The sequence below is a fragment of the Arvicola amphibius genome, chromosome 11 (assembly GCF_903992535.2).
Source record: "Arvicola amphibius chromosome 11, mArvAmp1.2, whole genome shotgun sequence".
NCBI lineage: Eukaryota > Metazoa > Chordata > Mammalia > Rodentia > Cricetidae > Arvicola > Arvicola amphibius.
In genome coordinates, this window is record NC_052057.2 from 74,248,460 (window position 1) to 74,263,399 (window position 14,940).

Here is a 14,940-nt window from a genome sequence, read left to right on the forward strand (position 1 = left end):
ATGGTAAAATACTTTGCAGGCTACCAAGAGAGAAATATAAACACCAAGCCAGCCACAAAACCTTTGATCTACAAGCTTCCTGCTTGCAAGAAATGCCAGGGCAATGGTGGCACAAAATTTGTGTGTGGGAGTAACCAACCATTGTCTGATCTGACTTAAGGCCCCGTCCATGAGATGAAGCCCATACTCAACGCTGCTTGGGTGACCAAGAACCAGAGACCAGATAGATCAGAGACTTGGGTAAAGCCAAATAGTACTGGTCAAAAAAAAAAAGTAGCAATAAAACGACTCCTAGTGATATTTTGCTACAGTCATAGATCAGTGCTGTGTTCAGCCATTATCAGAGAGGTTTCCTCCTGCAGCAGAGGAACAAATACAGAGCCCCACAGCCATACACGCAGAGAGAGAGAGAGAGAGAGAGAGAGAGAGAGAGAGAGAGAGAGAGAGAGAGAGAGAGAGAGAGAGAAACGTTGCAATACACAGCTCTAAGTAGGATGTCTTCATCAAATCCCTCCTGTCTCAGCTCGGAGAACCCTGATGAAGAGTAGACAGAAAGAGAGTGTAAATCAGAGGAGATGAAGGACACCAGGAGAACAAGGCCCTCTAAATCATCTGAACAAAGCCCATATGAACTCAGAGACGGAAGCAGCAAGGACAGGGACGACAAGGGTCTGCACCAGGTCCTCGGAGTATATATTAGAGCTTTTAATGTTTTGTAGGATTCCTGAGAGCAGGAGTGAGTGGGTCTCTGATTTTAGTGCCTTCTCTTGGGGTTCTTTTCCTTTTGTTGGTTTATCTTGTCTAACTTCAATGTGATGGGTTTTATCTTATATTTCATTTTGTTATGTTTGGTTGTTATCTCTTACAAGCCTGTTCTCTTCTAGTGAGAGACAGAAAGGGAGTGGATTCAGATGGGAGGGGAGGTGGGGAGGAAATGGAAGAAGTGGAGGGAGGGGAAACTGTAACTCAGATACACTGACTGATAAAAGAACCTATTTTTAGTAAAAGGGGTAAAGGATAAAAATGGGACACATATTAATAAGTGACAGCCCTTCTCTGGAAGAAGAGAATGGCACAATGACATGCAAGGTATCACAGCGTGCGTGCGGACAGATGACAGAGTACTAGAAATCCAAGCAGCTGATGAGATTGTAACAAGAGCTGGGATTACTTCCAGCTGCTCTTGAAAGTGTACACAAAGCAAATGACTAGTTGAATGTGACTGCTTTAGTCTTTAATTTCTTCTAGCTGACAGAAGACAGGACTAAGAATAAGGGCCAGAGTTTAACGGTAACTGGTGAGGAGCAATTAAACAAGCAACACTATAGTCTTAGACGCTCCCATAAGGGCTCTCGTTGGAAAGCAGACTTTGGATGGCCGGTGCAAGCATTGGGGAAACATGACTGAGGCTCAGAATGCTGGCCTCCAACTCTACTCAAGTGAACTTCTCAGCTCAATGGAGCTACCTGACCTCCTCTAGGGCCATCCAGGTCTCCAGAGTCTTCCCAGCCCCATGCTCCATGTGACCCTTTCAAGTTGTTTTTCAAGATGCCATTTCCCCTCACTCATGTTTGTAGTGATATTGTTTATGAAAACATAAACAAATAAAGCTTGCCTGAAAATCAGAGTGCAGAGCTAAGCCACTAGAGGCCAGGGAGTGGTGGCACACACCTTTAATCCTAGGACTCAGGCCACAGAGGCCGAGGGATCTGTTAGTTCAAGGCCACCCTGGGCCACAGACAAGACTGACTCTGCCCATAAGAGAAACAGAGCTCACACAAAGCACTTGGGATCATGTCTTTAATCACAGCACTAGGGAGGTGGAGACAGGAGTGATATGGCTGAGTAGAGAGAGGACTATAAGGCAGAAGAAGACAGGAGCTCCGAGCAGTCTGAGGTTTGGTGGAGACAGATGGAGTCTGGAAATTCAGTCTGAGGATCGCCCCTTCGGTCTGAGCATTGGTAGAGGTAAAAAAAAACCAAAAAAACAAACAAAAAAAACTCTCCAGTGTCTGGTCTCTCTGCTTCACTGATCTTCAGAATTAAGCCCTATACCTGACTCTGGGTTTTTATTATTAAGATCAACTAAAATTTGTGATACAGATGTTCTCACTGTTCTTGATTATCACATAACCCAATTGTGCTCACAGACAAATTTAAGACAAACCAAGAACATACTGAATTCAATGTAAGATTATCATGACCCATTAAAAGGCCACAAGCAGGGCTGGAGAGATGGCTCAGGGGTTAAGAGCAGTGACTGCTCTCCCATAGGACCCTGGTTCGAGTCCCAGCACCTACACGGCAGCTAACAGTAACTTCCAGTTCCCGGGGATCTGGCATCCTCACACAGACATACATGTAGGCAAAACCTCAATGTACATTAAAAAATATATATAAAAAAAAAAGGCCACACAGACACAGACTGCTGATCTTCCTTCAAGGCTTTTCTCTAGAGTGATCTGCCATCACCTCAGGATCTATAGCTACTGTAGCCTGTAAAAAGGGAAATACAAAACCCTTCTAAAAGTTAATAGACACCATCTCTGAACTACAATAAGATCTGGGGACCCAAAATGTGCTTTACCAGTCAGAGTGGGGCTCCTAGACAGTGTAAGAGACACTGGCCCTAGAATCTCAATGGGCCCAATGCAACCACAGATTTATCTTGGGTCTATTTCTCTCATCCTAGAATTTTAATAGAAACATATATAAGAGTAACTAACCATATCACCGATAATAGATCCCTGTCTTGTCAAAAAAGCTACTACAAGAGAACGAGCCTTGGAGAAACCTCTGACACGAATCCAGAGTTTGTCAGCAGCTACTGCCCATTAGTTCTCGCTTACAGCCCTTAGGACTGACCACTCTATTCTCACTAAGAAAGTAAGAAAGCACTCCGCCCACCATCCCTTGTGAGCTCAGAAGCCAGTATCACTATCAAAAGGCTGATGAATCAGAAGTGTTAATCCTATCATGACCCCACTTAAACTGCCTGTGCACCTGGGCCAGAACCAAAACAAATCTTGGAACATGGCTATGGGTCGCTCAGATCTAGCCAGGTAGCACTACTAATTCCCGACGCAAGCCCAGATGAGGTACTTTGGGATGGAGACTGTTAGGATAATCCCTGCTAGCAAGTGTATGGCTCATGACCTGGTAAATGTCCTCCTTTGTAACAGCATCAGTAAGGACAATGTGATGTGGTTTGCTATCACATGGCAGACACAGCAGTACTTGCCATTCACATTCATACCAGAGAACTACGTTTGCTTGCAGAGTTGTCAAAATACGCTCTAGACTCTAAAGGGACCATGATCACGCGGACTCCATGGGCCACCACACTAATTCACCGCATTGACAACATTATCTGAAGTGAACAAGACACAGCAAACTCTCTGGATACCTGCGTAGTCCCAGAAGCTCTGGGATCCACCGTGAAGATGGTTCCCTAGGGCGCCACTGCTCTGAGGCAGGATGTCCTATCTCCAGTGAGAGACGGAGACAAGAGCAAAACAACCCAGACTCCATGTCTGGATGGACTGCTTTGTCCCACTTCCTCAGAAACCCGGAAGCGTTGCCAGATTTTAGCGATATCTGTTCTATGAGGTACTGTGATGATGAAAGCTGCCCTAGTCCCCAAGCCTCTGCCTCGTCACACTCAACAAAGCTAGAAATGACACAGCAGGCAAGAGTGGTTTAAGGTGTCTCAGACAAGCATCAAGAGAAGAGAAGAAACTACTGGCCCTTAGGATCTGCCAACAGCTACTGTCCTTTTGGTTCCTGGCTTGGTACACAGCCTGGGAAGACATCAGACATTTCTGGAACAGGAATGGGGCACTATTTGAGCCACCAAATTAAGCCACTATGTATGAAGAGCAGCATTCCACTTGGTATAGTAAAGGCAAACTGATTCTGGGCAAGTCTGGATGGCCCAAGGATGTGTACAGGGATAAGCAGATTCCACTGGTAACCGTTAGGATTCAAACCCAGATGCTCTGATGTGGGAGGCTTTATCCATCTATCACACTGTCTCTACGATGTGCACATACACCCTACAGAATCCTACAGGAACCAATGGAGAAGACTTGTGAATTTTTTGTTTGTTGGTTTTCTTTTTTGGTTTGAGACAGGGCTTTGCTATGTTGCCCAGGCGAGCCTTGAACTCCTGGGCTCTCATGATCCTATCACCTCAGCCTCCTACATAGTGAGACCCACAGGAACATGCTGCCATGCCTGTCTTTCATGAACTTACCTGGAAGTAGTCAGAAGTAAAATTAGAAAAAAAGTAACATTAATTTTACTCTGAATTTAATTCTCTCCATCTTTTTTTTTTTTTTTTTTTTTTTGGTTTTTCAAGACAGGGTTTTGCTGTGGGATGATCTTCTGTATGCAGTGAATATTTATTACTCCCTTTGGTCAATAACAAAAGCTGCTTGGCCTATGGCAAGGCAGGACAAGATTAGGCAGAAGAGTCAAACTGTGAACTTGGATGAAGAAGGGCAGAGTCAGGGAGATGTGAGTCAGATATTCAAGAAGCAAGATGCCAGAGGACCAGTAAAGCCATAGACATGTGGCAATACATAGATGAACAGAAATGGGTAAATTTACATGTAAGAGCTAGTTGGTAATAAACCTGAGCAATTGGCCAAACATTTATAATTAATGTAAGCCTCTGTGTGGTAATTTGGGAAAAGGATGCCAGGCATTTGGAAACAGGTGGGTGGGAGACAAGGCTCTATATAGGATCTCTCTGTGTAGCCCTGGCTGTCCTAGAACTCCTTCTGTAGACCAGGCCGGCCTCAAACTCACAAAGATCCCACCTGCCTCTACCTCCTGAGTGCTGGTATTAAAGATCTGTGCCACCTCCTCCCAATTAGATGCTTTCAGTAAAGGATATTTATTTTAAAATTTTTATTTAAGATTATGTACATAAGGGTGAAACTATAGTAGAAAAATGCTCAAATTCTAGGTTAAAATTTTGTTCATCTAAATACTGCTTAAATATATGGACATTCATTTATGCTTTCAAAGCTTTTTTCACTACAGTCCTCATTTCCTAGTCTATTATATGTTAACGACTGGACCTCTCTGTTTTAGTTTGAGTTAAGACCAAAATCTTTTAAGTATAAAGATCAAAGGTTCTCCTGCTTTTACCTCTAGAGAGCATAGATTTAGGGAATGTAGCTTGGCTGGCAGGCTGCTTGCCTAGCATCTGTGAAGCCCTGGGTTCAATTCCCACACCATGAAAACTGGGCAGGTGGCACATTCCTATAATTCCAGCACTCAAGTGGCTGAGGTAGGAAGATCAGAAGGTCAAGGTCACTGAAGCTAGTTTGGGCTAGAGACCCCCCCCCCATGCCTTTTAAAGCAGTTTCTAAAGCCTATTTCTTCAGCGATCTTAAAAGACTGGTTCAGTACTGCTTAGCAAACTATAACATAGTTCTATATAACATAGAAGGCAGACACACTCATGAATCGTAAGCATCTGTTCTAAAACAACAAAGCAGAGTCACACAGATAAGAGTCTTGTTAAGGCAACGGATTTAAGACTGGAACAATGGTACTCAAAGGTAGGAGCTAAAAGAGCCAGGAGGATACCAAAGGAAACCCACGGGTATATAAAATGCAAAACTCAGGAAGTCCTGGAAGCTAACCTGGATGGCCTCTGATACGATGAGGGCTCACAACTACAGCACACCAGGGTGCAGTGAAAATGAAGACACTGAGCTGGCAAGCCACAGACCGAAAGAAAATACCCGCAAAAGCTATTTAAGGAGTGCCTAAAAAGGACTTAAAAAAACACAATTTAAAAATGGGTCAAAGACCTTAACATACAATCTCATTACAGATGATGCACCTTGACCAACAAGACTTGCCCCCAAGTTTCATGACCTCGGTGTTAGTATTCTGTACTGGCCTGCCCTCAGGGTCCTGACGGGATACGTCCTCAGCTGCAGCCACTAAGAACACTTCCTGTGCACATTCACTATGTACCCTTTTAAAAGGTGGGCCTTGCCCACCTCCCATCTTTCTTTTTCTCTGTCTGTCTGTCTGTCCCTTTCTCTGTTTCTCTCTCCAGTTACTTTTGTTCCCAGGGACCGGTCTCTGCCCCCTCTCTTCCCCTTCTCTCTCCTCTTCCTATAAACCTCCCATGTGAGTCCTGTTGTGTGGTGTGACTTCTCTTCACAGTATTTTTAAAACTCAGGACTTTAGGACCCACACGATCATACTCCTACTAACTGTACTCTGACCTCCACATACACACTGTGGCACACAACTGCTCCCCCAGTGCACACACAGACAAAGATTTAAAACAGAACGTACAGATGGCAAATAAGCACCTGGAAGGATGCGCCTAACGAAGTATCATCAGAAAGATGCAAATTAAAACAAGAAATTCTGGGATACAGCTGGGATAGGTTGCTTGCCTAGCACACACAGGCCCTGCATTCAGTCCCACGACGGGAGGGGAGGAGAGGGAGGAGAAGAGAGAAGAGGTAGGAAAAAGGTACATGGCTATTAGACTGGCCAATATCCAGAAACCATGACCACCAAATGCTGTGAGGAACAACAGATCTCCCATTCTCTGCCGGTGGGGATGCAGGAGAGCCGAGCCACTTCGGAAGACACTCTGGTGGAGTCTTAACAAAACCAAAACATGGTTTAGAGCACTTGGTGCTCTCGTACAGGACCTGAGTTCAGTTTCCAGTGCCCATGCTGCGTCACTCATTACTGCCCAAACCTCAGTTCCAGATCTGAATCCACTTCTGGCCACGGGCGCTGCACACACATGTGCACAGACACCATACACAGACAAAGTAAATATTTAATACTAACAATGAAAGCCTTACCCTGTTCCCTGGCTGGCAGCACTGAGACCACACGATGCCTGGAATTCATGTAAAAGACAAACCGGCAGCTTTTCTCAGAAAGTCCAGGAAGCTGAAAGTCCCCAAACGGGTGGGGCAGTCAAGCTGGCCAAGCACAGACAACTTTATTCCTATGATAAAAACTGGTTCCTACCCAAGTTGCTCCCACAGTCCAGCACCTATACCTTCAGGGCAGGCTAGAGTTGGCTCCATGGCCGAGAGAAAGGACATCGGGAGAGGCTCTTGGGGTATGGCCACCCAGGAGCGGAAAAGAGCAAAAAAGGATCAAGATGGAAGCCCCAAGCTAACACCTTGGGGACAGAGAGTTCTGGACGGAACAGGTGGCAGCTGTCAACAAGAGGGAGAGAACAAAAGATGCTAGATTAATAAACTGCCCCATTCAAACAAACAAATATAAACAAAACCTAAAGGAGTTAATTTACACAGAGAGACACACACACACACAAAAACAACAAGAACAGCAAGCGGATGTCAAACAGCTTTATTCATAAACGCCCAAACTCAGAGGCAAGATATCCTTTGATGGGTAAACAGATTAATAAACTGTGATACATATAGACAATGGAATATTTTTTAGCGCTAAAAAAGAAATGAGCTCTGACGTCAAACTGGACAGGGAGGGGGGCACTTTAAACACACATCACCCAGAGAAGCGAGACTAGAAGGCTCCACTCTGTGAGAGCTCATCTGACTGAAATCCGAGTCAAGGCCGAGCTACAGGACAACAGAAAGGCCAGTGGCTGCAGGAGCAGCAGGGTACCAGAGAAAGAACTGGGGTGCGGGATTTATAAAGTAGAATCTGTATGCTACTAAACAAGGAATCCAGCATTATCCCACGTCCATATTCATACCGTGCACACCAACAGAGCAACCCCAATGGGAACAACGCGCTTTGGGTGATGTGATGAGCCTGCCAACCAGCCAGTGTACCGTGAGACACGGTAATGATGGGGCTGGGGTACGGATGTGTGATGGTTACGGGCAAATGGGAAATCTGCATACCTACCTCCTATTTTTACTGGGAAGCTACGGGCAAATGGGAAATCTGCATACCTACCTCCTATTTTTACTGGGAAGCTAAAACGACACAGGAAGAGTGAGAGACTTGAAAAATCTACTATAGAAACATAAATCTGTGCTTATTTACTTCCGCCCCTGAGGAGGCCTCTGGCTCCAAACATATCTGAAATGTTTCCACAGAAACAAAGCCAGTCTTTGTCACATCTGTAAAATAGGTTGTCCAGAACAGATTTTAAAACCAAACAGGATCCTGATGAAAGATACATAGTAACCTTCCCCGTTTCCCGGAGCTCACAGGATGAATCAGTCACAGCCCTCCCTGTTTTCCTTGCTAGCACATCCTTCCTCTCACGCCCGCTCCACCCCTCTTTGGTTTTTCCCTGTTCTGCACTCACAGAGCTGTTCCAGTTTTCCCTGAATTTGTTATATTTTTCTTAGAGGCACCTTTATTCATCCTGATTTTAGATAATGAAAAGTGATATTAGCTGGAACTAAGACGATGGAAAGTATGCATCTACCAATTTGAGAAGTGTCCAGCGGAAGCCACAGGAGCCTGCCTACTCCCTGACACATTTTATTACGGACAGGTCGGAGGGGAAGGAGTGAGGCTGCACAGCAGCCACTGAGGGCCCTTTGTATTCCTCAGTAGCCTCAGAACTGCTGGAGAAGGAAGGCTTTAAAGTTTCTCATGGTGCACGGCCTGCACTTGATCCAGAACTCAGGAGAACTGTAACAGTGACGGCAAGTCTGGGGCCTGTACCTCTCAGTCTCCCAAGGTCACTGTGTCTTGGGGTCCCAATTACAATGGGCTGCACTGTTCTTCCAAGCCTTTTTATTCAGGTGCTCTGCAGACCCGCAGGAACACACACTGAACTTCAAGGGCACACCTGGAGGACAGCAGCCACTGGCCTAAAGGAAAGCTGGTTTGTGACTGTGTGGACCGGAAGATTGCAGACAGCGGAATGGACACACACACACACACACACACACACACACACACACACACACAAATTGAACAATTGCTCTTGAAACTTCAACCTGCTATCTCAGCTTCCATTCTAACCTGCCTCCACCCGGCTCCTCCCACAACAGCTCAGGGCTAAATCTGAGATAGGCTCAGAAGTTCTGGCTGAGAGGGCTGGCAAGATCTAGTAACCAGCACCTCTTAAGTGCTTAGTCAGCCTTCTGAGTCAGCACTTTGCTCTTTCTCCAGTTCTCCCTCCACTACACACACCTCCAAGCTGTGCTGTCTTAATAAAATGCTTCCTCAAACACAGATGTACCGGCGTGGTGCTTCCTGCGTGTGTGCAGCAAAGGTCTTGTTAGTCTGCAACACAACTCTGTTGGTCATAACATCCTTAACACAGGCATCTCAGAAACAAGGGGGGTTGGATAAACACAGACGCTTAGGGAATAGAGCAGTAGAATAAAGGAAAATCTTCTCCAAAACAAGTACTTGCTTTCAAAATTTCTCCTGAAAGTAAGCTTTACTGGCAATCACATTTGAAGATATTCCTCAAAGCACACTAATTATAACCAATTACACATTTAAATTATAGTACTTAATGAAATTATAGGACATGACTCAAGTCCTGACCTACTGACTATACCACTAGCAAAAGCAATACATAAAATTTTAACTTAAACTTGTAAAATGTCTAAAATTAAGACATTTACATATAGTTTTCCCTAGTAACTGTTTTCTGCATTAGTAACTGCATGCTTCATCCAGGAATGGCGAAATAAATTCATGCCTATGTTTGCCTATGTATTCAAACTCAAGAACAAAGTTAGGCTAATGCATACCCCAACACAGAAAAATCCAGCTCAGTTTGGGATGCAACAGAAAAAGAGATAAAAACGGAATTGTAGAAATGTTTGAAGTTAAAAAAAAAAAGCCAGGGTCTTACTCATGCTGGTCTCAAATTCCAGATCCTCCTGTCTCAGCTTCTTGGATAAATTCATGAATTAAGTTTATTTCTGAAAGTACCACAAGTAAAATAAAAAAATGATGCAATTAGAATATGTACACAGACACATTTTTTGTTTGTTTGTTTGTTTTTCGAGACAGGGTTTTAGAGCTTGTAGTTTTAGAGCCTGTCCTGGAACTAGCTCTTGTAGACCAGGCTGGCCTTGAACTCACAGAGATCTGCGTGCCTCTGTCCCCCTCCCCCCAAGTGAAGGGATTAAAGGCGTGTGCCACCACCACCCCGCTCACAGACACATTTTTACTGTACAATCAAACACAACTTTGTTAAACCAAATGCTGATATCCAGTAAAAACTATAAGCTTCCACAACCAACTCACAGCGACCACATTCCTCCAAGGACATAGAAACTCTGGGACCTATCTTCTCCACACATACAGGAAAACAAACTAAGAAAGAGGCATGAACACATTTTAAGATTAAAAACAACAAAGCCAGGCACAGTGTGCCTATAATCCCAGCACTCAAAAGAGGCTGGGGCAGGAGGGCTAAGACGTCAAGGCCACCCTAGACTACACGGGTGGGGAGGAGACAGACAGACACACAGAGAAATTACGCTGTGTGAAGTCAGAGCCAAACAGAAGAGAATGTTCCATTCCACCCAGCTCAGAAAACAAAGCAGAGAAATGGGACTGTGTGTGCCCAGAGATATAAAAACAAAATACAGTTTAGGAATAATACTCCATAAGAAAATTCAAAGCTGCAGACAGTGCCCTGTGCAGTCTGCCTTGTCCGGACAACTTTCTGAGTGAGGTTAACATTATATGTTTTTAAAAGTATCAGCCTGCCTGTTATGCTCTACCGACACCCACTCCCTTAGAAACCTACACTCAGTGTTTCCATCTCCATCTTTTTAACACCCTACTCAATCCCCTGCCCTCCAAGACCCTCCTCTCGAAACGAGCGGCGAGACTCCACCTTTAATGATCTGGAGCTCCATCAGAACTTGAGTTCACACTTACTTAAAAAGCAGAGACGTGGGCCTCACGCTTCCTTTAAAGGTAACTGGAAAATGGAAAAAGAAAACATGGAAATTCTGCGTGCATAGCTCATGTCCTGTTTAGATGCAGCAACAGATGAAAAGAAAACCACTAAAAGAATCCTAAGTCAAAGAAGACTGATCAGCGTCTGGGGAAACTACCACCACAGCTCTGAAAAAGAGTAACCCAACTCCAGCTAAACCCATCCAGTATCTGGGGGTGCTGTGGGGTGAGCTGGACGGGGGCGGGGCAGAAAGGGCAGTCAAGACCTGCAGTACAACCAGGCCAGTTTTTCTGAACGGAGGAAAGCAACCAAGTCATTAACAAAAACAACCATCACGAAGCAATCAATACTCACCTTGGGATTTTATAAAGTCCTGCAACTGGGATCTTACTTCGTATTTCAAAGCCTAAGTTGGGAATCACTGTTTTTATCTATCTGTAGGACACAGCGGCTGAAAATGTGTATTTGAGATCACCAGGAGGGAGGAAGATGAATGCCCACTTGGCTTCTCACTCTGCAGAAGTGAAAGCTTCGGAAAGGAGAACCACAGGGCTGTAGGTGTATCAGAGGGGACAGAAGGAAGAGGGCTTAGCAACAAGGGGAGTGGCTTGTATGGAAAAAAACTTAGCTGTGTGCCTGTCAAGTGCAAGGTATGGGGGAATTAAACATGGCCTCAAAGTTTTATTCCAGGGCGACGAGGAGGAATAACTGAGAGTAGAGGAGAGGGGCCGGCAAAGCAGAGTGTCGGTACATTAGCTGATGTAATTATTAGTTGTGCTGGAAGTATCTGCTCAAATCTGCACAGCCAGTATCTTCTCGTGCCAAAAACTGTTTCCAGGCACTCGGGATACAGCAGGGAACACACGTGGAGGCCCCCTTAGCCACATGGAACCTCTCGTGGCAGACAGCGGAGGAGTAATTACATAAACAGGTAAGTATATGTTCTGGGAAGTGCGGGGTGGCATGCAATTCTAAATAAGAAGAAAACATCTGAACAAATACCCGGAGGTAAGGAAGTGAGCCGTGCACAGAGCCGGGAGTCAGCAACTAACGCGCCAGTAACTCAGAATAATTTTACTTATGAAAGGCTTTTGAAGTGAGCAGCTACATTGCCACATAACCTCTGCATTCCCATTTCAGGGCTAGCATTCCGGGTGTCACTTCCTGGCTGTATCCTACCCAATCCAGAAAACTTCACCAATAACACAGTGATAACAAGCTGAGAACGAAGTCAGTTTATTTATGTTGGTTTTACCTTCTGCACACAGAGAAATGGGCTGCATTTTGAAAAACAAAAGCAAAGCCCTGTTAGAACATGTTTGTACAAAGTTTAAGACAATCATCTTGTTCTCAAAGCAATAATTGATGCAGCAACTTCCAGACTTGTGATTTAAATCAAAGGTGCTGAAGAATGACTATGAATCATGCAATTAAGCTACCAAGCAAGACACTGCTGAGCGAAGAAACCCACAGCACCATAAAACTGTCGAAAATAAAAACAGTAACTCCCATGAAAACTGTAACATCTTCCTTTGGTTTCATAATTTGTTGATCAGCAGAGCTGAGATCTAAGCTCTGCCATTTATTGGTTCTGGGTCGTTCTTTTCTTTTTTTCTTTTGAGACAAGGTCTAGCCCTGAACTATGAAGCCCAGGCTTGCCTGGAACTTTCAGCTATCCTCCTGTCTCTGGTTGCAGAGGGCAAGGGTTACAAGCCCGCACTTGTAACCACATCCGGCTTCCACATCTCTTTCGATCCTGTTTCTCGGTGTTAAGCTATTGTTCAGATGCCGTCTGCTCACCTATTTTGGGTGCTCTGGTTTATGCACTCTTGCAATAGTATAGTACAAAATAAGCATTTACCCCAAACAGCACAAGTTTTGAATCAAGTCATGAGAAATGCTTTCCAACAAATCTACCTCGACTCTCAAAAAGAGGTTACACTCATCCTAAAAGGTATCTATCTTCTACCATCCTTCCTTTAGAATAGCCTTCAAAACTAAGGTTTATGAGTACAGGAGTGTAATTTAGTTCACCGGCAAGCATATGCTGTGTCTGTGTGTGGGAGGGGGGTTCCATCCCAAGCACCACACAGAAGAGAGTAGTTGTAAGGTTTAGTGAGGAACTGATTTAAAAGAAAGTGAAGAACAGACTACCTTTAGTACTTGAGAAAAGAACCTTAAATTCTCCTCAGTTCACAAACACTGCCTCAAAGGGCTCTCCCAAGCAATCAGACAACAGCTCTGAGGAGAGGCGTCGGTTCCCAGAAATGACAACCTTAGAGATTCATGCTCATCAGAATGCAAAGAGCGAAAATAACCAGCGCTCGTTGCCAGGCGCTAGTATTAACCCAATCTTCACAACAATTCAGAAAGATTCCAAGCACCAGCACATCATTTTACATACCTGAAAACCATGGCGCACAGAAGCTGAGCAAACTGCTCAAGTTTTTTTTGGTTAATAAGTACACCGGAGCTCAGGTATCCTAACTTAGAAGCCAGCGCGCTAATCTCCGGAACCCTGGCGTCCGCTAACAGCCCCCCACTAATCGCAGCTTTCCGTTCCGGCAGGCAGCCCCTAGTCAAAGTCCTGGACCAAGCACCAGCCGTGTATTTTAAGGACCATAAAAACTGTACACTACCTGAGGTTTCTGGGGGCTTGGGAAGGGCGCGCGTGTGGAACCACTCGAGCCTCCTCCCTCCGGAGGAAGTGCGGTGGCCAGAGCCGCAGCTCTCCCGCAGCACGGGTGAGCGGTCTGCGTCCCGTCCCGCCAGGGCCCGCCCACTGGGCCCGCCCCGCCCCACTCCCGCCCGCAAGTCCCCGGGGAGGAAGGGCAGCCGGGACACACCTGCGGCCACCCGGACCACCCGGCTCCCACGGCGCTTACCTCGGGGACCCAGCCCGTGCGTGCGCGTGGCGAGCTGGAAGCGGACACGGCTGCGCCACGCCAGCCCGGCCGGCCTCGGCACTCGCCCCCGGGGCGCCGGGCGCCCCGCCCACATCCGAGTCCCGCCCCCGCCAGTCACCTGGCGCCTGACAAAGGTTTCCGCAGACCGCATCCCGAGAGGTCCCGAGTAAATAAAACCTGACGCTTCCTCCCCTTCCCCGCCCTCCACCGAGTGAGGGTTGAACCTGAGCAGTAAGACAGGAAGAGGGAAGAGAAGAAAGTCCTACGGGCTTAAAGAGAAGAGGGATGGGGTGGAAAAGGCAAAGCTGTCTTCAGGGTCCAGCTAAGGTGAGATCTCAGGGTGACCACAAGGCTCACTCGGGTACCCACTCAAGATAGGAGTCACACGCGAATTCAGTGTTCCACGTGCAAAGAGTTTTTGCATTGGGAAGTGTATTCAGAGGAGCAAAGAATAATTCCCGTTACTAACCTCCATCTCGGGTCCTCTTGCTTCCTTTAAAATTATAAGGGGGGCACGATGTCGCACTCAGTTGGCAATCAGCACTTGAGAGGCTGAGGCAGACTTGGCTACCCAGTGAGTTATAGGCCAAACCAGACTACAGGTGCCCCTGTGGACCGATGGGTGCGTGCGTGGGTGGGTGGATGGATGGATGGATGGATGGATGGATGGACCTACGGCTGAGTGGATGTATGGGTGAGTGGATAGATGGACGGACGGACGGACGGACGACTGGTGAATGGACGGACTAGGTGGGTGGGTGGGTGGATGGATGGATGGATGGATGATGGATGGATGAACAGACAGACGGATGGATGGATATAAAGTAGACTTGGGAGGTGGAGGCAAAGGGATCAGAGTCGACGTCACCCTCTGCTACTAGCCAGTTCAAGGGCACTCTGGGCTACTTGAGACCCTGGAGAGTAAGGGGGTTGGGGGTAAAGGAAAGGAGGGAGTGAGGAAGAAAAGAAGGAATTATGGGTACTGACCAAAGGTAAGAATCATCACCCCCATCTTAAATTATAACTGTTTCCCCTCTCTCAGTCACATTTAAGAGGGCAGACCTGTTGCACCGAAGCCAAGTCTGGCATAGTTAAATGAGACCTGCCAGAGACCTGTCTCAGACTCTGCTCCTGTATTAGGCACCAACA

The 14,940-nt window shown here is 46.1% G+C and overlaps 2 protein-coding genes across 3 annotated transcripts in view; one reads left to right on the forward strand and one right to left on the reverse strand.

The window, feature by feature from the left end:
• Positions 1–14,940, reverse strand: part of LOC119826673 (serine/threonine-protein kinase Sgk3) — a 112,663-nt gene that overhangs the window by 46,826 nt on the left and 50,897 nt on the right. The window lies entirely within an intron of this gene.
• Positions 6,889–7,254, forward strand: LOC121677359 (40S ribosomal protein S19-like). The gene has a single exon (XM_042055948.1). It carries the CDS (start codon positions 6,889–6,891, stop codon positions 7,252–7,254), a length of 366 nt encoding a protein of 121 aa, XP_041911882.1.

Excerpts from the sequence above, each read along its gene's own strand:
- LOC121677359 (XM_042055948.1), top strand. The coding sequence starts at position 6,889 with ATGCCTGGAATTCATGTAAAAGACAAACCGGCAGCTTTTCTCAGAAAG.